The sequence below is a fragment of the Gilbertella persicaria genome, assembly GCF_025201335.1.
Source record: "Gilbertella persicaria strain CBS 190.32 chromosome Unknown B0P05scaffold_47, whole genome shotgun sequence".
In the NCBI taxonomy this organism is placed as follows: Eukaryota; Fungi; Mucoromycota; class Mucoromycetes; order Mucorales; family Choanephoraceae; genus Gilbertella; species Gilbertella persicaria.
The window spans coordinates 161354-186119 of NW_026252008.1; the positions used below are offsets into that span (position 1 = coordinate 161354).

General features: G+C 37.9%; 8 protein-coding genes across 8 annotated transcripts; 3 read left to right on the forward strand and 5 right to left on the reverse strand.

Annotated features, from left to right (window-relative positions):
- Window positions 1-220: 220 nt before the first annotated feature.
- Window positions 221-1783, forward strand: B0P05DRAFT_557427 (ABC1 family-domain-containing protein). The gene is made up of 3 exons (XM_051580027.1): window positions 221-465; window positions 509-1176; window positions 1215-1783. The coding sequence occupies exons 1-3, from the start codon at window positions 402-404 to the stop codon at window positions 1746-1748; spliced, it is 1266 nt and encodes a 421-aa protein (XP_051431257.1). The 5' UTR covers window positions 221-401; the 3' UTR covers window positions 1749-1783.
- Window positions 1784-5277: 3494 nt separating this feature from the next.
- Window positions 5278-6699, reverse strand: B0P05DRAFT_557431 (uncharacterized protein). The gene is made up of 3 exons (XM_051580028.1): window positions 6461-6699; window positions 6293-6413; window positions 5278-6245 (listed from the first exon to the last, which is right to left on the reverse strand). The coding sequence occupies exons 1-3, from the start codon at window positions 6648-6650 to the stop codon at window positions 5351-5353; spliced, it is 1206 nt and encodes a 401-aa protein (XP_051431258.1). The 5' UTR covers window positions 6651-6699; the 3' UTR covers window positions 5278-5350.
- A 1-nt stretch (window position 6700) lies between these two features.
- Window positions 6701-11327, reverse strand: B0P05DRAFT_557433 (Sec8 exocyst complex component-specific domain-containing protein). The gene is made up of 22 exons (XM_051580029.1): window positions 11150-11327; window positions 11048-11097; window positions 10878-11001; window positions 10764-10826; window positions 10579-10717; window positions 10366-10534; window positions 10216-10318; window positions 10066-10172; window positions 9914-10018; window positions 9597-9863; window positions 9517-9550; window positions 9408-9472; window positions 8967-9355; window positions 8802-8914; window positions 8688-8749; window positions 8505-8643; window positions 8319-8461; window positions 8233-8271; window positions 7881-8182; window positions 7603-7836; window positions 7350-7560; window positions 6701-7302 (listed from the first exon to the last, which is right to left on the reverse strand). The coding sequence occupies exons 1-22, from the start codon at window positions 11310-11312 to the stop codon at window positions 7093-7095; spliced, it is 3231 nt and encodes a 1076-aa protein (XP_051431259.1). The 5' UTR covers window positions 11313-11327; the 3' UTR covers window positions 6701-7092.
- Window positions 11328-11976: 649 nt separating this feature from the next.
- B0P05DRAFT_557435 (uncharacterized protein) lies at window positions 11977-17124 on the forward strand. Its single transcript, XM_051580030.1, has 5 exons — window positions 11977-14736; window positions 14789-14986; window positions 15037-15770; window positions 15818-16535; window positions 16574-17124. The coding sequence occupies exons 1-5, from the start codon at window positions 12024-12026 to the stop codon at window positions 17047-17049; spliced, it is 4839 nt and encodes a 1612-aa protein (XP_051431260.1). The 5' UTR covers window positions 11977-12023; the 3' UTR covers window positions 17050-17124.
- Window positions 17125-17214: 90 nt separating this feature from the next.
- Window positions 17215-19153, reverse strand: B0P05DRAFT_640613 (peptidase S8/S53 domain-containing protein; the record flags this gene model as incomplete). Its single annotated transcript, XM_051583747.1, has 5 exons — window positions 18656-19153; window positions 18136-18607; window positions 17965-18089; window positions 17458-17910; window positions 17215-17426 (listed from the first exon to the last, which is right to left on the reverse strand). Exons 1-5 carry the CDS (start codon window positions 18801-18803, stop codon window positions 17215-17217), a joined length of 1410 nt encoding a protein of 469 aa, XP_051431261.1. The 5' UTR covers window positions 18804-19153.
- Window positions 19154-19229: 76 nt separating this feature from the next.
- Window positions 19230-20886, reverse strand: B0P05DRAFT_574668 (major facilitator superfamily domain-containing protein; the record flags this gene model as incomplete). The annotated part of the gene is made up of 6 exons (XM_051581582.1): window positions 19230-19492; window positions 19535-20122; window positions 20176-20291; window positions 20342-20520; window positions 20568-20750; window positions 20794-20886. The coding sequence occupies 6 exons, from the start codon at window positions 20884-20886 to the stop codon at window positions 19230-19232; spliced, it is 1422 nt and encodes a 473-aa protein (XP_051431262.1).
- A 535-nt stretch (window positions 20887-21421) lies between these two features.
- On the forward strand, window positions 21422-22679 carry B0P05DRAFT_477630 (YIF1-domain-containing protein; the record flags this gene model as incomplete). The annotated part of the gene is made up of 7 exons (XM_051574975.1): window positions 21422-21550; window positions 21602-21790; window positions 21837-21941; window positions 21991-22087; window positions 22138-22195; window positions 22240-22492; window positions 22539-22679. The coding sequence occupies 7 exons, from the start codon at window positions 21422-21424 to the stop codon at window positions 22677-22679; spliced, it is 972 nt and encodes a 323-aa protein (XP_051431263.1).
- Window positions 22531-24628, reverse strand: B0P05DRAFT_251914 (GDP dissociation inhibitor). The gene is made up of 6 exons (XM_051573339.1): window positions 24420-24628; window positions 24247-24365; window positions 24178-24198; window positions 23235-24126; window positions 23035-23186; window positions 22531-22975 (listed from the first exon to the last, which is right to left on the reverse strand). The coding sequence occupies exons 1-6, from the start codon at window positions 24494-24496 to the stop codon at window positions 22689-22691; spliced, it is 1548 nt and encodes a 515-aa protein (XP_051431264.1). The 5' UTR covers window positions 24497-24628; the 3' UTR covers window positions 22531-22688.
- Window positions 24629-24766: the final 138 nt, after the last annotated feature.

The window sequence follows — 24766 nt, forward strand, 5'->3', positions numbered from 1 at the left end:
TAGTGTCTGAGCCACCAGTATCCTATCAAAAAAACAAAGCAGTAGGACATCAATATAAAAATAAAGAAGCAGTATCTGAACAAAATACTACGCGCATAAACGAAACTATTCCTCCTAAAGAAACTGAACTTATAACAACAAGAACAACAGCAACAGCAAGCATCAAGAAACCTGTGCCTAAAACACCTATAAAAGAAACACCTATAAAAGAAACACCTATAAAAGAAACACCTATAAAAGAAACGCCTATAAAAGAAACGCCTATAGTAGAAACACCTATAGTAGAAACACCTATAGTAAAAGACATTTTATCAGAGACAAAGCGTAAAGAACTTAAAGAATCACGTATTCCTACTTCTCGTATTGGAAGGCTTTGGAATTATGGAACTTTAGCGACTGGTATGGGTATAGGGGCTATCAATGAATCATTTAGAAGAGCCACAGGCCTATCTCAAGACAGCTCAGGTAAATCTATAATAGACTGCACATCATGCTAATGTAGATATAGGTTCTGTTATGCTTAGTGAAAGTAATGTCAATAGACTAGTTGATAAACTGTCACGTATGAGAGGTGCTGCTCTCAAGATGGGCCAAATGCTCAGTATTCAGGGCATTCAAGCCTCGGGCAATAAGACTGGATTACCCCCACAACTAGAACAGATTTTGTTGAGAGTACATGACAGTGCCAATTATATGCCTCAAAAACAAATGGAAAAAGTCATGAGTAAAGAATTAGGAAGTGACTGGAGATCCAACTTTAAAGAGTTTGATCCCATACCTATTGCTGCAGCCTCTATCGGGCAAGTGCATGCAGCCACTTTAGCAGGCACAAATGAATCTGTTGTTATCAAGGTTCAGTATCCAGGTGTAGCTGAATCCATTGATAGTGATCTCAGTAATTTGAAAGCATTAGTTACATTCAGTAATTTATTGCCTCGAGGATTGTATTTGGATAACACCATTAAAGTCACCAAAGAGGAACTTGCTTGGGAATGCGATTACATCCGTGAAGCAAACAACGCCATTCGATTCAAATCATTGCTGGAGGGAGACCAAAGATACAAAGTGCCTAAAGTAATCAAAGATCTCTGTACTGAGCGCGTCTTGGTTAGTGAAAGATTAACTGGGCGTGTGTTAAGCAAAGCAGTGGAAGAATCTCAAGAGACTCGTAATCAGGTATGTGAATCTTTTTGTTTGGCAAAACTAATAAACAGTTGGGTGAAAATTTGCTGCGTCTCTGCCTTCGTGAAGTATTTTTATTTAGATTCATGCAGACAGATCCAAATTGGTCAAACTTTTTCTACAACAAGACTCAAGTTGAATTACTTGATTTTGGTGCTTGTAGAGAATACTCACAAGAATTCTTGGATCTTTATGGTCGCATTTTGGTTTCAGCAGCTCATAATGACCGTGATGGTGTATGGAAATATTCAAAAGAACTAGGATTTGTAACAGGCTATGAGACTGAGGTGATGCGTAATGCTCATATTGATAGTGTCATGGTTCTGGGAGAGCCTTTCAAGGCATCAGCACCTGATAACTTTGATTTCCAGAGCCAGACAATTACACAGCGTGTGCGAGAAACAATTCCTGTCATGCTTCGTCATCGTCTAACTCCTCCTCCAGATGAGACTTATGGTCTTCACAAGAAGCTATCGGGTGCATTCCTACTGTGCACAAAGCTTGGAAGTAAATTTGACACAAAAGCTGTCTGGAGAGAAGAAGTTGAAAACCATTTTAAAATGTAGAAAATAAAAAACATCTGTATCAGCTAAAAACATGATCGTTTAAAAAGGGTGCGATTTGTAGTCATGGTGGCATTTTCGTAACTTTTCAATCTTACACCAAAGACAAAAACTAGATCAGTTGATAAAGCAAAGAAAATGCTTTCTAGAAAATTTGAATTATGCCTGGATCAATTCTACAATTTTCCTCCTAAATGAACCTCAATGGATAAAACAGTCAAACTAGAAATACTAGCCGAAAAAAAAAATCAGTTCAAAAGACATGCAACAACAAAGAAATGTTCAGGATAAGATACATCAATTGCTAGATTTTTCTTTTCGAAACGATGCATCATTGATTTGATTAAATCATACAAATTACAAAATAAGAATTGAAATACATTGATTCGAATAATGGCGAGATTGAGACCATCAAAAGAATAGAATACACAAAATTGCATTACCACACAAAAGTGACATAAACCATGTTAATGCAAGTTTAAATGTTCTGAAGATCTACAGAACATTCTCATTAACATCCATGGTACTTTTGGAATTGATTTAGGCAAAAAAAAAAGCAACTTGTAAAAAATAGTCAAAATGACCTTTTGAGCAAAGGGTATTACCCATGAAAAAAGCTCGTTTGACAACTCTTAATCTTCTTGACGCTTCAAGACAAAAAATAGAGCTATCGACAAGCATAAATACTCGAAACGTGCATCAGAGGCTCTAGTTTTTGGTAAATGTGTTTGCTAAACAGTTGTGCTATAGGTCTGATCCAACCGAAATAAGCCAAGGTCATCTCTAGGTATTTCTGAGGAAAAGAAAACGAGTTTACCAAGATGAAAAAGGCGACTTAATTTGAGTATTGCCTTCAAATCTCCATTCAAAGTTTATTGTACACTGTTATCAGTATAAAAGAGGCTCTTTAATAGACATTAATAAGTAAGTGCGTACTTAATTATGTATCATTCAATACACAGAACGCACTCTAGTAGGATTTGCTATAGTACATGGCACTCTTGAGACTAAAGAGATCAATTTAAAGTATAACTAATAATGGATGTCTTGTAGAAAGAGGGTTCCGTATTTCAAACCCAATTTTCTTTTTCTAGTATGTATTCGCTGCTTTTGAATATCATTTCTTTTTTATTGACATTCACAAACCATAATCGCGTTTTGATCCAGTTGTTACAAAGACTAGACAACAGATTCACAAAAGCAAAACGTAATGGCATAGTACAATCAAAGCAACATCGCTGTAGTTCAATAAGTGAACTGTACTCTGATCAACTCGCACTAACAATAAAAGACAACAATAAAGCAACAGAGGTGAGTGGATAAAGCAGTTATACTAGTGGATTCAACCCATTACTTTTATTTAAGACTGTTTTTGCCAATAACTAAAGATGAATAGACAATGCGCAAGCACAAGATCTAGTCAACCACAGGCACTGACTGTAAAACAAGAAAAAGACAACTATTACTTACATTAAAGACACCAGACAAAACCTTCTTCAGTCCAAGAAGAGAAAAACAACATAAACGAAGAAATGCACCTACTTTTTCAACAGTTAAACCACAACACAACAAAAAAGAAAAGAAAAGTAGAGATGGGAAGGAGGGGGGACACGCTAGTAAAAAACAAAAAGGAATTTGGTATACACAGCACAAACATATTGTGGATTTGATTAGGATGATCAAGCCTAACCAAACCCTCTTCTTGCTTCAATAAGAGCTGATCAGACTCTTAAACAGACAAGACTGAAGAAAGCAGACGGCATTGCGAAGATCTGTTGAGTCCTTCAATGGATACCTTGAAACGCTTGAAAGAACCAGAATCAAAGGGAGACAGTCTTGCACCAGTAACACACCATGATGGCCAACCTTGGAGACGCCTTAGACACCACCATAAGTAGAGTATACCTAGGGATCTTGAGCTTGCTAACCATAACAGGGTAGAACCAGGGAGAGAGTCAGTCTTGGACCAGTAACAGACCTTGATGACCAGCCTTGCAAACACCTAAACAAAAGGACTTTAGTGTATTATACTTTTAATACCATTGGAAGATACTTACTAGATATCCACTGAGCCATGAGAGCCATTCTTGATTGACCTTGAGACTTGCTGAGTAACCTTGGAGACACCTGAGAGAAAGCCTTGTCGATAGAGAAAGACCAGTTTCAGCCTAGAAAGTGACACCATGCCTTCTTTTTTCCCTTTGTGTATACAAGTACCCCGAAGTACAAGTATTTGCAGTAGTTTGAAGATAGCTCGTCTTCTGTCTTTGTATGTATGAATGCTACTGCGCATTCTTTTTTTCCCTTTGTGTATACAAGTACCCCGGAGTACAAGTATCTATGTATTGAGAATCAGTAAACCCAGAAACCTGATCTCTGCAGCCAATTAGTGCGTACGTGTATAAACAATCGCTATTGTCCCCAGCTTTTGGTTACACAGGTCTTAGTACAACGTCATATCCAAACAGCGCCAAAAAAGCAAAACACTGAACAGATACAGCTACACGGCTGGAAGGTAGCACTCTTTTAGCTCCATAGGTTAGCTAAACAAGAGTTTGGGTACCCTGAGCAATATGGTCTTTATTTTGACAACAATGTAGAAATTAAAGACAAGGGTTTGAAAAAGAAAAAATTTTTTCTGGAAATAAAAATACCATATTCGAAGTCAGGTGGCTTAGCCAATCAATCTGTTGCCTTGGCTACTTTAAGAGATGCATGAACAAATGGCCTTTACGCTACTATCTTATCAAATGCATTATAAAGTTGCTTTTGTGCACCAAACAATGCTAACAAAGCTAGAGTTATGCATAAATAGGTAAGACTAAGCTTTTTGACAGGTATATGGCAGCAGATAAATAGATAGAATCTATGAACAGCTGTTTAAATGTTAAAAGTGATGAACAAATCTATCAAAGTAAAAGTCTGACAAGTTCCATGGCAAAAAAGTTTCTTGCTTTAATTCTATGTCTCATTGGAGTATAGGAAGAACCTCTTAAAGAATGCTCATTTACTTTGACTTTTGCATCAAAGTATGCCTTTGCTAAGTCTACAACTTTAAGATAAATGTTCAAATCTGAACATAAAAGAATATAAACGAAAAATATAAAAGGGTATATCTGCTTCTTGTTAAGCTGTTTTATTTTAAGCTATAACATGTCCGGAATCAAAACAAACCGTCATTAAAAGCAAGTTTTTGGGTTAGAAACCACTCAAAGCTTGTTGTGTGTCTTTAAATCGTCATTTGCAAGTCAATTATGTTGAGGCGCACGCATCACCACTCTCGATGGTATAGTGTATCCCCCAAATCAAATTCAATTGACCATACATCAATTGTGTTAAGGTTAGTTATTGAATGCCAAATAGCTCACAAAAAGTGCAAAATTATCTTCCTTGAAGACTAAAAACCACAACCTTTTTTTTTTTTTTTTTTTTTTTTTTGCAGTGCGTTTTGCTCCTAATTAAAGGCATCTCAGCACTTTTATGTATGAACTGAAGGAGGGTCAACACTGTTTGGCAGCACTGAATTGCGTAATTTTCAGTTCAGAAATAAACTTTTTATCAATTGGATATATAGAACAACTGTATTCAGAAAAATAAAAACATTTTCAACAAGTCCAACCAAGACCACCTTTAATCCAAGTACCATCTTTTGAGAACAAAGCGAGCATGTTAGCAACATCAAGGCACAGTGAACTGAAATGAGGATATTGTTCTGTCACCTTAAGCAAAGACGTAAAAGCCAGAACAAGTTTAGGATCTAAAGAGTTGTGAAGTATGGTTGCTGTGCATGATTCAAAATTGGTATGTTCCATTTGTTGTTTGCTGTTCTTGTTATTTATAGGTCTGCCCTGTACCACATAAGTGCACAGTGTATTTAAAAATAGAAGATTGACCCAATCCTCTAAAAAGTCGGGGCGCATGATTTGCTTGATCGCTAGTGTAGCATCGATCAATTGTCCGCTTGCTAAGAACCAGTCAAGGTCAACATGTGCCGCATCGTGTTGCTGTCGTGAGGCCATCTTGTACAAGGTGGTAGCTGAAAATACAAGGGCTTCTAACCGACTCTCGGAATCTGAGAGCGTGGACCATGTCTTTACGTATGTCTTGAGTAAGTCATATTTGCTTTTTAATAGGAGCTTGACAGCAGATTGAAAAGTGTTGTAGCCTTCAATTTTACCATCAAAGCGTTGGTCCGCTCGAATAAGATCGAAAAGAATAGTATTTAGAGCATCCTGTGAGGCCCTTGAATTAGAGTTTGATGCTGGGTCATCACAATAGTCAAGAATACTCGAGACATCGAGGTATGATGTAGTGTAGTAAGCAAGTGCTTGTGTGACTATTTGGGGTAAATCATGTTCAATACCAAATGCAAGTTGCACTATAGGTTGTAGTTGCGATCCCATCGAAGGAGGGATAGAATAAAAGTATCGGTCGAGTGTCTCATCTAATCCCAACAGCGACAATTGGTTGTCAAAGAATACCAGGTAATCACCATAAAACCTATTTTTGGAAATCAGCTGAATTAGCAGCTTATTTTAGATACATACGATGATAATCCGAGAAACTCTTGCCAGTTTCTCTCATTAATTTTATGGGAATCAGATAACCGGATAGGTTCCACTTCAAGTAAGGTCTTTTGATAGGCCATAGAAAGTTGTTCCTGAGTTGCTAAACAACAATTTAGTAAAGCCTGTTCATTGTTATAAGCAACTTACCTCCTAATTTATGTAACTCAACAAGGACACGGATAATGTTGTTTGGTCTATCTCTAACTTCCATTTGATATAAATGATGATTCTCGTTGACAATATCAAGCAACAAGGATTTTTGAATAGCAACTTCATTTGAAGAAGCATTACCGATGCCAACAGAAAATGGTTGGTGGAGCACTGATTGACGCAACATAGTAAAAAGAGAGAAAGATAAGTGATTATAAAAGAGAAAGAAAAAAAAAGAGAGGGACAATTTATATTAAGCAAAGAAAAAAGTCACCTCACTGCCTCTCACATATACAAAAAGGCCTAATAAAGAATAAACAATCCTGTACTATTCTTATCTTCTCCTTGATTGGCAAACAAAATACATGGAATCTTCCTAAAGTGCTGAGTTACATGATAGTCTTTGTTTGTTCCTCCTAAAAAGCAGGAGCGCCTAAATTCCATTGTTTATATTATGTGCCACCACCTGCCCTTATCTAGCTAAGAGCTGTCATGCAGATGCATGCATCCCCCTTGATATGATTTGACATATCGTTGCTACCCTCGACATAACCATTATGTTCTCCTGTTTCTGTTGTTACATTCACTAACACTTGTGCCATAAGTCAATCGTATAAAGAGGGTCTTTATTAGTCTTCGTCATCTGCCATTAAGTCCACCAATTTCATTAACCATTCGCTATATTTAGAGCCATTTGACTTTTCTTCTGCAGAAGCAGGTGTGGTACTTTTACCTTCCTCATCTTGTTCTTGACTAATGTCGTGAATTAAACCAAGTATGACACGGTATTCATCAAAGGTATATTTAGCCCCATTTTCTTGGATGGATTTAATGATGCCCTATCCATTATGCATCAGTGTACTATACTTTACATAACCTTCATTACCTCACTTCCTAGACCGAATAGCTGATAGTACTCTCTTGCGCGCTGCATCACTGAGCACTGAGACAAGGGTACAAAATTACTCAAGTTTTGTTGAAGTGCTAAAATATTTCGAACCATCTTTTGTACACCATTCTTGTTGAGTCGCTTAATGTACGTTGCCTCGGATATCAAGAGATGTACAATCAATCCAGGCAAGCCATCAAATGCAAACCTGTTTAAGTGAGTTGCATGAATAACGCTTGATCATACTTACAGCTCGTCTCTAGGTGGAAGAGAAGCATTAATACAGTCGTCAAGCTCCATCAGATCAGAGTTAAGAGTGATGATATATGGATCAGGTTCAAACGACTCGTCTTCAAGATGGTAATTGCCATCACGAATTGCCATTTCAAGATAATACATGGTGTGGCAACGGCCTTCCAAACGCAATGTAAATAGACATGTTTCTGCAAGTTGTTGGTATGTCGTGAGCAAAGCATCAAATCGCCTATCAATAGAATCAGCGAAACTGACATATAGGAATAGACTTACTTTGCAATTTCTCCTCGAAGAGGTAGAACAACAGGCGTCGTGTTATCATTTGTTTCGAGTAGTTGTGGTTTGGAATCTTGACTTGACCATCGTTTTGAGTTTCTGACTTCCAGAGACTCTTGCTCTTGATTAACTGCTGTTGATGGAGGCAGATCAGAGGAGCGTAAGTCCCATATTTCACGTACAAACCACTTTAAGGTATGGTATAGTCTGCCTAATGCAATCAATTTCTTGGAATCAAAAATCAATTCGTTGGATTCTAACAATCTATCGTTCTTGAGTTTCAGCTCCATGGCAATTTCCTTAATAAACAGACAAATAAGTGATCCTGTATAGCATATTATGTACATACCGCTTGGTTTAATGCCTTTATGAATTCGTGATCTGCTTTCTATAGAAACTTTAGTTTCCAAACATGAGTGATTCGCTTGTTTTTACCGAGTCCTCATTAAAGAATGGATTTTGTGCAAGCAGCCCGACAAGACTTTCATCTTGAGCCCAGTCACCACTGGTACTAATAGTAACATCGGTGACATTTTTCTGCTGATCATCAGCGTAAGAGCTTCCACGGGCAACAGTAGCTTTGAAACAATTAGACACCCAATAGACAAAACTATCACTTACAATAGAAACGTTGATAACATTTTTCATAAAACTTGAGTAAAACTACTTCAACTAGTCGGACATATTCGTCAGTATGAAAAGGCATACTATGCATAGTGCGACACAAGCTCTGAATGACAGAGATCAAAGCAACAGCGCTCTAAAAAAATGATGAACTATTATGTATGCTTGCATTTTTCTTACCTTGGCAATAGGGTATCTAGAGTAGTTTTTGTAATCGCGAGCATCTTGAAATGCATCCAAGCCTATTTCATATGTGTAAATGCATGTTCTTTTAAGTTTATAGATTAGCCTTACCAACAGTAGCATGTTGTATAAGTTGCATAACTTTTTCTTCAATCTGAGGTAAAAATACATTTACAGCAAAATCATCCAAGAAGCTGCCAAATCCTTCTTCATTGTGATCATCACTTTTTGAGGAAGAGATGAGTATACTGGTTGGTTTAAGTCATTTTGACTTACTAGTTTGGAAATACTTGTCGTAGACGTTGTAAGAATGCCATTGTAGGCTTCAATAAGACACTAACATTATAAGCGTCAGGCTTAACCAAGACTTTGTGACCCTTGGATGACACATCATTTGCAAACTTATCAACAATAGTAGAATGAATGGACGCATTTGGGTTAGAAACATCAAAGCCCGGAATTTGCTTCTTGTATGAAAGAAGCAATGTTTTCTTTAAGCCTTCATAAGACTCATCCAGTTCATTGTCTCCTCCCGCTTCTGCAAAAGAAAACAGTTGTCTAGGGTTATCACGTTTACCACGGAACGATTTGTTTGAAGTGTTTTCGTTGACAGAGACAATGTTTTGATCTGAGCTTGACAAATAGTCTTGCAAGATAGAACGAATCTACTCAAACATATAAATCTTACTGACCTATAGTTCGTTGCTTCAAACATACCTCAGTCTGAACAGGTCTCCATATTTCGTGAAAATGATAAATATTGAAATCAGTAGAAAATCCGACTTGAAAAGAACGATTAGACTATATCAGCAATGCAAAGACTTACCTTCTTCTGAGTTTGCCTTAGCAGTTTGAATTCTCTATGGATGCCTCATTAAAATTGAACACTTCACTGAATATACCTACCTTTTTGATTCTTCTTGCACAGGTTTCTAAAAAGCGATGTCCTCGAAGAACAGCTTCTAATTTGGAATATAAAGTCCATAAAAGATCTTTGAGAATTTCATTCTTTGATTCAGAGTTTGCTTTATCAAGGCAATAAATATCATTTTCATCGGTATTTTTATCATTTTTGCGACTGGTAGCTCCTGTATTAACATGCCTCGCCTCCACTTGTGCAATTGTCTTGTCTACAATAGCATGTATTTCAACAGACAGTCGTTCTTGAATTGTCTAAAGAGCACAAATAAGTCAATTCCATCCGTTTTGTACTGCTTATATACTTCTATAGCAGCGGGTATTTCTCCAAGCACTAAAAGTGCTTCTGTAATGATCTCAATATAATAATAAGAGTCTGTTTCTGGATTTTTGTCTGGATCTTCAGTCAACTATTAGATAATATCAGTAGATATCCTCATGTCTTCTTTTACTCTACAATGTCATTTTCAATAGCAAACAAGTCTTCGAAATCTTGATAGTCCTTAAATTGATCCTTTTGTGACGATTCGTTAAACTCTCTTGGTTTGACAGCAATTTCAGGCACTTATTAAATTAGTATGTATCATTGAACCAAAGATGTACTTACAATCTTGCTGCTGAGGTGTGTAAGTTGCCCATCGGTTATCACAGTATGAATTCTTTAGGTATAAATGGTTATGAAGTTCTTCTACAAGCATATCATACAAGAGCTAATATGTCTATTGAACACAAGTCATAATTATTTCCTTTCACATACATTCTTTTGCGATGTTAAGGTTCTTCGAACATCGTCTAATGCACCAATTTGCATCATTCCTTTGTTCATGGCTTGCTTTAAAGAGCTCACAAGTAATTTAGCAGCACCCAAGACATGCTTACTTTCCATCATGGCTTCAATCTTTTCTGGTGTAATTCGTAGTTCTTCTCTATATGAAAATGAGTAGGTCGTCCCAAACTGGCTAAGACTTACATTATCTCCAAAAGACTGAGCATTTCTTTGTACTGTTGTGATTTGTACCATAAATTCAACAAGTCGTTTCTTTTAGAGAGGAGTTCTTCTTTGCATTTCTTCAAGTTGGATTTCATTTGAACTACTCTAGTTGAAGAATCTAATGATGGTATCAACACATTGGATGGTATTTTGATGTCTGTTACCATTGATATATTGCAAGACACCACCAAAAGTGCCAATTGAACTATTGAATCCTCTATAATAATCTACATTGTGATCCTATTAAAATCTCTATCATTCTCAAGCTGTCAATATACCATTGACAATAGTTTTCAGAGCCATATCGAGGTTGTAAAGTACACGCTGAAACGCTTTGTAATCCTTTTTTTTACCAACAGAACTGTCGTCCATTAGTTTAAGTGTCAAAGCAACTGGATCAAACTGCATGGTGTATTAATATAAACAGCACATCACTATTTTGGCTTACGTCGTCTTCCAACATAAAAGCCCATCCTTCATGAATCTCTCTCAATACAGCTAGCATAAAGATTTAGTTGCGATGGAAACGAACTTCCGAGATGATGTATACCTTCAAATTCAGAAAAGTCGCCCTGTACCATGTCGTCGTTCGATTCATGGTAATCATCAGATGATGCACGCATTGCGTTATAAGCTGGTCTCATAGCCATTCTGTTTCTTGAAGAAGACGTTAGGCCAGGCGAATCTGGCTGTAGAAAAGGATTTCCACTCATATTTTAACGAAAAAAGAAATGAAAAGCTGCACGCGTGCGATGCTTATTTCCTGAGTTCAAATTGAAAATTATGTTTGCTCAATCTGCTTTTGCATAACCTAATATTCATTCTGATGTTGTCAGAGTCGATTGATAAGCCACACATCATGAGAAATGAGCAGCTGAATTAGAATCACAATTGCCGAAAAAGCGAGAATCTCTGTTCGTTTTGTTGAGTATTAATCTCTAGATTTTTCCATGACATTTCTGTTCGTGTAACAGCTCTAACGTCATTTCCTTCATTTCAACAAAAGTTCTTTTATTATTCTTGTTGAAAGTAGAGAAATAAACCATGTACAGCACTTTGAATAGCATAAATTCTTTTATTTTTTGATTATTGATAGATTTAAATGGTCAATTCAGTAAAGTCAATAAAAATATGCAAAAGTATGTTGGTGACACAAAAACGTAAACAACTCCTCTCGACAGGAACAACAAAGGGTGTTAATATCCATTCAATGAACAAGGAATTTATAGATCCACAAAGAAATATATTTTTGTCTTGATTAAACACAATGCTCTCAGACTCAAGCAAGGTCTTATTTAAAAAATACTTTTCATATGATGATATGTTGTTACACGATACGATCTTGAAACTCCACCTTTTCATAAAATTAAGTTCTTCTCTTTTCTTCTTTCTTTCTTGTTCTTTCTTGTTTTTATCTGGCAATTATGGAGGATACCGTTAAATCAGTAACAGTACCATCCCCTTCTGAAGTGCTTTACGAAGCAATACAACAAAAAACACATAGATCTGCTTTCTCTCGAGTCATCGGCTTTGTTCCAAGGACTTTGCTTCGATTTGTAAGTTTCACTACGATATCTATCCCTTTGTTTTTTTACCGAGTCTTGACCTGGTCTTTTACTCTTCACCTTAATTTTTCATCTCTCTTGGTTATCCTGGCAGTAATTGCGACGATTGCTTATTTGATTGTGCGCTATCGATTTTTGACAAAATACTCTCGTCTTAAACCAATCACCAAACCACCCAAGGTAGCTTCGTCATTTGATTTACACCCAGACACTGAAGAGGATTATGGAGATTTTAGCAAACCAGGAGGCTACAAGAATTATCCTGATGAATTCTTGTCAGCATTTTTGTCGTCCATCAAAATATTTGGTTACCTCGAGCAGCCCGTGTTTCATGAACTTGCTCGTCATTTGCAGACAAAGAAAATGTTAGCCGGCGACACTCTTTTTAGAAACCCGGAACAAGAGCGTTCGTTTTACATTGTTGTCGATGGGCACGTGCAAATGTTTGTGAAGCCTGAAAATGCCAACGATGAGGACGACGAGGATGAAACAGATAGTGATTTGGAGCAGGACTATCATTATCAGTCATGGCGTACACCATCAGAGTATCTTGACGGAGAAAAGGACAGAAAGAGAGATAAATTCAAGAATTACACTTTGATCAACGAAGTTAGTGCAGGTGGCACTCTTTCGAGTTTGTTTACTATTTTGTCTATTTTTAGAGAAAGCTTTAGTCGTTCTGAAGCCAAAGAAAGACAGAGACAAAAATCAACGCAAGGCCAACGATCTCATTTGTCCCGCCTGGCACCTTTGCTGATGGATCCTATGGCTGGATCAAACATAGATGAATGGCGTCAAGTCTTTCCTGGCTTAGAAGACTCGGGTGCTCCCAGTGGTGTTACTTCTCGACCCGAATCTGACAACAGTAATCCTCAAAAACCAATGAAAGCTACCACTTTATCTCAATTAGCAAGCGACTTGGAAGACAACTATTTTACAGGTGAACATGATACACAGGAATCGTATGAAACAAACAACGAGATTGCTATGCCTGCACCATTGCGCAAATTGTCTACATCCTCAGGTATCTCAAAACAACGTACAAAACATGATAGTTTGCGACGATCTTATAGATCTGTTCATCCCAATATTATTGCCCGTGCTACAGTAGATACCACTTTAGCTGTCATTCCAGAAGAAGCTTTTCACAAACTAACTCAAAAGTTTCCTAAGGCAGCTGCTCATATTGTTCAAGTTATCATGACTCGATTTCAGCGAGTTACTCTCATGACAAGTCATCGTTACCTAGGGCTTACAAAGGAACTGTTGCGCTTGGAAAAGTTGGTTAATGAATCAGCCAGTAATTTGCATGAATTACCTCCTGATTTCTTTGTGCCTGGAGGCATGGACCGTTTGCGACGCAAGTTTAATGACGAAGAAATTTCTTCTCAAGATGGAGACAGTAGTTTAGGCCCTTCTGAAATCAGTCGAAGTGAAAACTCTGGCATTATACGTGCTATTGGTATCATTGATATTCCTGGCACTCCTTCTTTGCATGGTAATAGTCCTTCTAGTGTTAACTCTGGTAATTCGCCTACTTCTGCCACAAAATCTGGATCTCCACATTTGATGCGTCAAAAAATGAACAGAAGAGGGGAATATAGTATGGAAGACGATGAACATTTAAGAACATCCGTCATGCAATGTGTGTCTGCAGCATTAGGTATCAAGCACAAATTACCTGATGCCAATGAGAGTACGCCTCAAGGCACACAATCGCCTCGTTCCTTGACCATGTCACCTCGCAATCCTCGCCGCTTTCCTCATTATCCTATGGATTTGTTCTCGCATACAGGTACAGTCGACACAAGCAATTCGCCTTCATTAGACGCCTTGGATAGTCTTTATTATGATGATGATCTTGATGCTCGCTCAACTACATCTTCTGTTCATTCTGGAAACACAAACTCTGATATCTTTAGTAACCACAAAAGCTCTGCACCCATTTCACCCGATGACGTTCAGATCCTGTATTTCCCTAAAGATGCTGTGCTTGTACGTGAAGGTGCTCACAACAATGGCTTGTTTTTTGTTATCGATGGTCTTTTAGAAGCCTCTATGACACCTGCCACTGGCGAAGATGTCCTGAACAATGTTGGATCAAGAGAATCTACCAAGAAAAAGTCAAAGAGCCGTGCTAATCGTCGCAAGTCTCGAGTCATTGATCCTGATCTCACCTTATCTCCTTCTTCTTCTACTTCTTCCATCTCTGGTCAACAACAATCAGTACAGCAAAAACATTCTGGTGTCAATTTTATGACCTATAGCACACATCATGGTAAAGAAGACAAAGTAGTTGCATCTGAAGCCCCCGCCGGTCACTCAAATGAAAAGGACAACAATGAAGAAGGACATGAGAAAATCAAGAAACCTTTATATATCATTAAACCTGGAGGTTTAGCTGGCTACCTTGATGCTTTGACGGGCTTCCCTAGCTTTGTTGAGATTCGAGCCAAGACAGATACTTATGTGGGCTATGTCTCCAAGAAACGTCTGGATCGCATCATTGATAAAAACCCTGCAGTCATGCTTAAGCTTGCCAATGAACTTGTGGGTCATGTCAGTCCATTAAGTAAGCTTTAGCTACTTTACGTTTTGAACTCATTATGTTTTTTTTTGTCTAGTTTTACACATCGATATTGCTCTGGAATGGATGCAAGTGAGTGCTGGTCAAATTATTTGCAAAGAAGGCGAACCCAGAGATGATGTCTACATGGTTCTGCATGGTCGTCTGAGAACAATTCATGAAAAGAAGGATGGTCAAATTGAAATCCTTGGTGAATTTGGTCATGGTGATACTGTGGGCGAATTAGAAGTATTAAGTAAGTAGCATTGCTACATTGTATGTCTTTTATTGAACTTTTTGTATTAGCTGGCGCTTCCACTGCTGCTACACTCCATGCTATTCGTGATACCGAACTTGCTCGTATGCCCAAGACATTATTCAATGCTTTGGCAATGCGTCATCCTGAAATCACACTTCAGATTTCTCGCATGGTTGCTTTCCGTTCTCTTCAATTGGTGACACGCTCAAACTCTTCCAATGGTGGAGGCCAAGGTCCCAAGCTCTTGCAACTCAAGTCAACAGCGGATGCTACGGCTGCTATTTCTTCCATTGCTGATGGCAACATGAACCGCTACCCAGAGCTTTACGGTCGCAACAATGTCAACCTCAAGACTGTCGGTATTATTCCTGTGAATTCTTCTGTCCCCGTTACAGAATTCGCCGAAAGTTTGAAGACGGAATTGATTCATTCCGTGGGTGCCACCTGTGCTTTGTTAAACAGTGCTACTGTCACTACAATGATGGGCAAATATGCATTTTCTCGCTTGGGTAAACTCAAGATGGCCTCCTGGCTTGCAGAGCAAGAAGAAAAGTATCGTATTGTTTTATATTTAGCTGATAGTGGTGTTACTTCTCAATGGACACGTACTTGTATTCGTCAATCGGATTGTATTTTGTTAGTTGGCCTTGGTGATGGCGATCCATCTGTTGGGGAATATGAACGATTTTTGATCAACATGAAGACAACTGCCAGAAAAGAACTGGTCTTGTTGCATGGCGAGCGTTCTTGTACTTCAGGAACAACGCAAAACTGGCTCAAGGTAAAATCTTATAAAAGCAGTCAATACGGTACTGATGTTTTGTTTAGAACCGTCTTTGGATTCAAGCACATCATCACGTTTATATGCCCATGAGACAACACGCAGCATTGACAGTAACTGAAAGATTTAGACCCCCATGGTTAGCTGAACAAGGTCGAAAGATGACTGCAGGATCGATTAACATGCTGGCCAATGTCAAGGACCAAATCAAAGAATACTACTCTGCTGTACCCAACTTTGGTCGCTTGCTCGATGTGAAGAAATCAACCACTAATTCAATCAATGCTATACACTCTCCTTCTCGCAACGATTTCGCTCGATTAGCTCGACGACTTTGTGGCAAATCAGTTGCATTAGTGCTTGGTGGTGGTGGCGCTCGAGGTATAGGTCATGTTGGTGTAATCCAGGCTATTGAAGAAGCAGGAATTCCTATTGATATTATCGGTGGCACAAGTATTGGTAGTTTTGTAGGTGGCCTTTATGCCAAGAATATGGATTTGGTGTCTGTTATTGCTAGAAGCAGAATGTTTGCAGGTCGTGTGTCGAGTATTTGGAGGCAGATCATGGACTTGACCTACCCAGTCACTGCTTGGTTTACAGGTCATGAGTTTAACCGTGCTGTTTGGAAATGTGTGGGCGACAGTCAGATCGAAGACTATTGGTTACCTTATTTTGCTGTTACCACTAACATCACTTTCTCTCGTATGGAAGTACATACCACTGGCTATGCATGGCGTTACATTCGTGCTTCCATGTCACTCTCTGGTTATATGCCCCTATTTGCGACAATGGTAATATGTTAGTGGATGGTGGGTATATGGACAATTTGCCTGTGTCTGTTGCTAAGAGTATGGGCGCGGATATCATCATTGCTGTCGATGTGGCTTCTGAAGACGACACAAGTCCTGTCCATTATGGTGATTCAATTAGTGGTTGGTGGGCTCTTTTGCATGGTTTCAATCCTTTTAGAACATACAATGTGCCAAGTATTGCAGATATTCAAAGTCGACTTGCCTATGTGAGTAGTGTTGCTAAACTTGAAGAAGCCAAGATCACAGATGGTTCGTTGTATTTGAAGCTACCTGTTCAACAATGGGGCACACTTGAATTTGCAAAATACAATGATATCTTCCAAACTGGCTATGAAGTTGGTAAAGAAATTGTCGGTCGTTGGAAAAAAGCCGGGTATGCTACTGGTAGAATTAGCGACGCTGATAATAGTTCGCAATTGGCAGGAAAGGAAGTGAAAGGAAAGAGAGGCAGAAGAAATAGTGTATAATTAGATGAATAAAAATACTTTTCAACTAATTGCTCTTATCTCTGCTTGTACTTATTCAAAAAAGTCTATGCGAAAAATAATCAAAGATCTTTTTTTTTTGTAAGAAATGAAACGCTTATGTTGACATTTTTATTTTTATTCACGATTTTTTTCGCAATTTTCTATCTACTCAAGGCCATTGTAAGCAAGCAATCTTTCGTAATCATCACCCTCATTTGCTTCAAATCTTAAGACATTCTGAGTAGCCATGGACTTAATCTTATCATATAATTCATGCACAGAGTTGAACTGATATTCACCAAGTAACATGGCAGCAATCCCAGTAACATGTGGGTTGGCCATACTTTGTTTTTTTTCAGAAAAAAAGTTAGCATAAACTCAAGAAGGTAATATAAATAAAACAATTACCTTGTTCCATCCATAGTTTGGCTTTCTCCACCAAGCCAGCTACTTGTGATGTTTGTACCAGGGCATATACATTGACGCAATCACCATAAGAAGAAAAACTAGGAATCATATCATTTTCATCAGAAGCACCAACAGCAAACACATCAGCATTAGCAGAAGGCGAATATTTGCAAGAATCGTCACCAGAGTTACCAGCAGAGACAAAGACAGGAATACCATATTCTTGAACGACAGTAGAGAGTGCATCGTCAATTGTTTGAGAGCGAGGACCTGTCAAAGAGAGGTTGATAATGCTATTACCCGGAGGAGCAATTTGAGCTACATAAGAAATGGCTTGAATTAATGCAGATGTTGCTCCATCACCGTTACGATCGAGAATCTTGATACCATGAAGTATTGTGTTTTTTGCAACACCAAATGAGTTTCCACCAATGGTACCAGCGACATGCGTTCCTTTTCTTAAATAAATATATTTTTTTTTAAAAAAAGGTATATCTGTATTCTTACCATGACCTGCATGATCTGTGTCGTCTTCATAGTCTATAAAGCTAGCTTCCATGTTTGCGCGGCCACCAAAATCTGGATGATCTGCATTAATGCCCGAATCGAAAATATAGACATGAACACCAGCACTATAGAACAAAGATATGAGATTTGATTGATTAAAAATATAATTACCCTGCAGCATCGTCCGCAGAATAAGTAGTAAGATCACTGAGCTCTCTACGATTGATTCTAGCAATTCCCCAGCTTGGTACGTTTTCTTGAGTCATTATACCGCGTTTTTGTTTAGAGGTACGTTGTTTGTAACGATGCTTTTTAGATCTTTGAAGAGGGACATTGCTTGCTGAATAAGGTTGAGGAGAAGAAACGATAGGCTGAATGGCAGCTTTGTAGATTTGATTGGGCTCAACGTATTCAATATCTTCCAATTGATTTAGGTAACTGACAAATGAAGGATTAAAGAAACCAGCAACAGCTTTGAATTCTTGGCCAATTTCGATATTTCTGATTGACTCTGTAGATAGGTCATCTTGATGAATGTCGTCTGTAACGCCTGTATCCATAAGAGCATTTTTTCCTTGTAAAGTTGTCTTTGTTGCTTGAAAGGTAGTGTAGTGCTTTTTGATGAAAGAAGTAGGTTCAAATCCTAATGAATAAAATGAGCATCATTCTTCAATTTTTTTTGTCAACGTACCAGTGATATTCATAGTATTGGCGGGTTTGAATTTGACAATATGCGAAGGAAAATGACTAGCAATGCCTCCAGGGACTTCTTTTACTGCTAATGCTTCATTCCCACTGATGAAAAGACAGGCTAAAGAAAGTGGCAAGATATATTTCATGATAATAAAATGTAATTAAGAAAGATCTCTTTTCGTGTTTTCTGATTATTTATATCTGTTTCTAAGACATAATTATGTCAGGTTTCGTCCCTTTTTATCGACTGCGATCTAAACATGCAAGTAGAGTCTTTGAGTGGATTATCGAAAATCTACTCGGACTCATTCAATCTCTTGTAAAGCTTTACTATTAAGCCCAATTACAGGTGTTCTTCCGAGAACAAATATTTATATGCTCAAGTAATCCTCGGATGATTTAAAGCATTGATGCCTCTATGACTAAACAGTTACTTAAGCTTAACAAACAAAAAGAATTGAGAATCAGAAAAAAAAGGTTCCATTTCAAGATAAAGAAAAAAAGAGCTTCAATGATAAGAAAAAAAACAGTTTATTTTATACTTTTTTTTGCCTTGCATATCAAATAAATAATTACATTGGTTGTCGCCATCTTTCACCATATTTTTGGACTAAAAAAATACAAATACCACTCAATAGACTAAGAATAGCAAGGATAGTCATAGACCATCCATTTCCAATTTGATCAATTAAAGTAGGAGCAATTAGAGGAGTACATCCCGCCGAGATGCATCGCATCAGATTAGCCACACTCATGACAGAGGCTGAATGTTGCTGATAAGAATCCACAATATAGGTATTGCAAGGCGTCTGGACAAAACCCACACCTAGTCCCACTATACGAATTTATTATCCTGCTACTCTAGATTGAGACTTACATAAAAATAAGCCAGTCAAACTAGCCATGACATGCACATTGAGTTGAATACACCAGCCATAGACTAGTTCTCCAACAGGAAGCAGTACAATACCAATCCACATAGGGGGTAATCGAGCCTCCAAATGCGTCCTTTTTTCATTTATCTGGCTATACTTGTTGAGTTGACGATCTGACAGCTTTCCCGAAATAAAAGCACCTAATGCATTTCCTATCCCGTTGGCCAAATAGGATAAACCAATTTGATAACTTGAGAATTGATAATGAATAGAAAGTTGATGGGGAAGACTAGCAATGACAAAATACATGAAGCCGTAAGCCATCGAGTAAGGTGTTGTGGCAATAATAACAAGGGGTTTTGTAATAAACTTGAAGGGTCTAGCCATGCTTTCCAAGAAAGTTTCTTTACCATCATTTTGTTTCTGGAGCGTACCTTGTACAACTGTCGTACCCGTCTCTTTTACTTGCTTAGCTAGGGCTCGTCTTTTGAGAATAAGAACAGATGTCTCTGGTAAAAAGAACAAAATAAAAATGAAAATCAATCCTCCCATAGCAGACAAGAACCAAAAGATAAATTGCCAGTTCATGTCTATGTGAATCACATTATTAGACTCTCCTTATTTTTGGGTATTTTCTGTTTACATTCATTGATAAATCCTCCAGCAATAGGGCCGACAACTGGGCCAACTAGCGGACCTAAAAGAAAGAGACCCATAGCATTGCCTCGTTCGTGCACATCAAATAGATCAGTAATGGTTCTATCTAATTAATGAGTATTGACAAAACACATGAAAAATAATGGATCTACCCTGCACCCACCGCCTGTGCTGCACTGGCTCCTACTGCTTGTATTGCTCGTAAAGCAATAAAAAGACCTACAGAATTCGAAAGGGCACATCCTATCGTTGAACCTACATACAAAATAGTTGCTAATAAATAAACAGTTCGGCGTCCATGTCTTTCTGAAAGAGATGCCCAAAGTAAAGGCTAGAAAAGAAGACATGAGGCGTATAGTTTTGATGAATATAACATACAGCTAGTCCCATAATAAAAACATACAGTGATATAGTAGCATTGATGGATGTGTTGGATGCATTAAATGACTGTCTTACTTGATCAATGGCTGGTACGTAAATTGAACTGGTCAATGGACCTAGAAACCCTTGTAATGCTACAATCAGCAATATAAACCATTTCTTGTTTTTCGATATTTTATTCTACCAACATGAATGCTTTCATTTCAATCTTTGAAAGGCTTACTTTGACTGAACAATCTTCTGTGAATGAATTGGCTTGAACACTACTCTCAGTATCATCCTTTAGTGCTACTTGGCTTTCTATTTTTTCAGACATAGCTATATATCAAGAGAAGGAAAGTAAATATCAATAATAGATAATATGATTTCTGGATCTTTTTAACTTTACTATACTGTTTGCAAGGAAAAATCACTGCCTTATAGGCAACAAACAATGTACTTTTCCCCGACATTTAAACACTCGTATAATGACGAATAAATAGGCTTTTTAAATAAATGGGGCAATCAATCGTATTTAAAAGTTAAAGCGAACAATCGATCACATTGAAGGCTTAAACGTTCTCGAGACTGCAATTCATGATCAGTAAATGCGCTCTCTCCTTATTTCAAGGAGAAGAACCATTTAAAAACACCTAAAGATATTGGCCCCCAAAAGCAGATTCTTCCTGGTTACAATATTTCATTCTAGCTCCCTTTTACTCTAAAAAAAAAAAAGACTGATTTATGCGTATAGGTATTGAATGACTTGATGTCATTTGCTTAAACATCTGAGCCAATCAAATTGACTTTAGTATGGGCTACAATTTAGAATTCTCTTTCCCCCTCACCTTTTTTTGTTTAACGCGTTTATCATGTATTCTTCCAGTGCAGGAAATAGCCATTCTTCATATTCAAATCAACCTTACGGTATACCTTCTAAGTCACCACCACCTCTTCAACATCCTGTGCCTCAACACCCTATTCCTGATTTTGGTACAGCAGTACAGTCAACACCTTCTCCCAACTTACAACAGCAATACCAATATAGTCAGCCCATGATGCAACAGCAACAAAAGATGCATCAGACATATGATCCTAATGTTTATACTCCTTCTCAGCAACAACAACAACAACAAGGCAACTTATACACTCAGTTTGGTTTTAATGATCCCGCTGCTCAAATGGGTATGCAATTTGCAGGCAATGCTATGGCTCAGGGTTCTGCTTATGTAGAAAAGAATGTAAGTTGACAGTTAGCGTGATTAGTGTACTCATGAGCCACATTAGTTTAATAGATGGGTCAATATGCCTGCACTGAGGCACTACTTTAATGTAAGCAACACATATGTCATAAACAAGTTGCGCCTCTTGATGTTTCCCTGGAGAAACTCTGTAAGTATATCGCGTTAATTTTAAGGAAGAAAGGCTAATCATGGACTAGTCTTGGAATCGTCTGATCATGAGATCAGAAACAGGTCAAATGGAAGGCTTCAAACCACCTAGAGAAGACTTGAACTCGCCTGATTTGTATATTCCTGGTAAGATTGCCTAGATGCATATTTAGCTTGTATTTACTCCCCCCAAACAGTGATGGCTGTTGTGACATATGTTTTGCTCTGTGGTTTAGCCGCTGGTCTTCACAAAAAGTAAGAACATCTAAATGTGCCCTTGATTCTAACTTAAATGCTAGTTTCCATCCTGAACTGTTATACATTGCTGTCTCTACTTCAGTTGCTGTTGTTTTTTGGGAGATTGTTTATACAAGATTAGGCTGTTATTTCTTGAGTATTCCATTTGAAGCATCCATGCTGGATTTGTTGTCTTACTATGGATACAAGTTTGTGGGTATTATTGTCACAGACATTGCTCGATTGATTGGAGGCAAAGGCTATGGTTCATGGATTGTATTCTTCTATACTGGTTTTTGTATTAGTTTCTTTTTGGTAAGTCATTTATACGATTTGATCATTTTGACTGACTTTTTGGTAGCTTCGCTCAATGCGATATGTTATTTTACCTGATGCAGCCGCTGGTCCTTCTACCATGAACCCTCAACGTAAAAGACGTTTGTGGTTCTTACTCACAATTGCTGCTCTTCAAATGGTGTATATGTTCTTTCTTGTGAATTAGTTTCTTTTATTATAAAATATCATCATCTTCCTGCTCTTCTGCTGCAGGCATAAATTCTACACTTGTGTCTACACATTGATAAAATAAACTTTTTGCTTCGGTAACAGCAGATTGGAAATCCAAAGTTACATCAGGATCACTGCATGGTATCACATTGGCAGGTAATTCAGTCATTTCAGGAGCATTGCGTACATACTGCTCATAAAACACAGTGAATATAGTGTCCTTGGTAAGTAAATCAGCAGCTTCTTTAAGGACAAAAGGTTCCTTTGAGGTAGTCCAAAGATAGGTTACATCTAACATGAAATACATGAATAAAGTATGAATAAATCCCCTCCCCCCTTTTTTTGCTTACATTGTCCTTTTTGACAAGCCATGCTCTCTTCATTCTGGTGAATACCATAGATGGGCTCTGAGTTACCACATACACCAGGTGGGAATACGCTATAACCAATGGATGTAGGCACATCTTTACTTGTGACAATCATGGCTCTTGAGATCCATGTCCTATAAACATCAACGTGAGATGGAATATACTCTATGGCCAATATCTACCCTAACGCTTGTTCTTGTGGCAACCAAGAGGGGCTTAAGTAGTCAATATCAGCAATAAGTTTGTCACATTTGAATTGCTTTCCATCTGTAGTAGTTACACCAACGCATTTGCCTTCTTCCATTAAATAGTGATCAAGGGGCTGGTTAAGCATATAAATACCACCATAAACTGCACACATTCTACAGAATGCTTGTGCAATCTCACTAGCACCACCATACAGCGGACACAAATAGGCTCCTTTGCCAAACCGACCCATTGCTTTAACAAACGCTTGTGTGGTCTGTAAACCCACTTTGACAGAGGCAATTTGATCCACAAGGGCAATGGCATAAACAATCGCTTCTTGTAACTTATCGCTCATCTTGAACTTATCCTGCAAGAATTGAGCAAAAGACATTTGCTCTGTGCCTTCTAACAAAGGATCCTGCTCGTTTGACTCCATTGCAAACGTCAAAAACTTCATCAGTTTTCTCTTTTCAACCAAGGTAACTGATTTGTTAGTAAAGACGTCTTCTTTTGAACTTGGCACTTTCTCTAATGCTTTTTTTGCCTTGTCAAAAATATAGATATCGTCTACATTTTTGAATTCAAGATAGCGTCCAACGCCACTACGAACCAACGCCTCCACGAGATCCTCTCGAGAACCTAGCAGTTTAGGTGTTGAATCCAAATTGTACAAACGAGAATGCTTTAACAAGTCAATAAAAAGCTGTTTCTTGCCTATGTTGTTAGGCTGATCTTTGAAAAAAGCATCAAAAAGCGATTGATCTGAACTTGAAGAGGGCTGGAGAGACATTGTTTCATCCTCAACTGGCTGTTCAGCATGAATGTGTAGTTCGACATGACGGAAATTGGAGGCATAACTATTTTCGTAATCTATTTTGTTCTCCTCTATAGACAGACGATATCAGTTAAGCTTGTCGAGTAAAGAAGTTCATCTACCTATGCAAGGTCGGGTTGTCTCTATGAAATATGTGAGTCATCAGGCAATAAAACAAGCCAATGAGTTACCTTGAGCTTGATCCAAGCACCATTGAACTAATTCTCGGAAACCGAATACTACCCAATTGCCACCATAGTTTTGATGGCTATCTAAATGAAGTACTTTTTTACCACTTCGTGAAAGTGAACTAGAACAGTGTAAATAAAGACGTTTTTTACTTTTGAATTAAGCGTCTCTTTACCCGGCTAATATGGACTCTATCAAGCCAGTACCAAGTACAATGTAATCGAAATGTTCATTCTCTAAATTTTCTTCCATCTTTCTATTAGAAACAAGATGTTGAAAACATTATGTGGCGCGTCAATACAACAATGCGTGCAGTCGAGTGTCAATAAAACCCGAGCCTGTGATTGGTTGAGAAAAAGCAATAAAAGAAACATAAATTTCATGAGAATTCAAAACGAAATTCAATAAATTAAATAAAAAAGCACCAAGATGAAGATATAAAGCCATATATTTATAGCAGAATAAGTATATATTAAGTTGAAGTATCTAAAAATGCAGAAAAAAAAGGTTGAAATGGTCAAT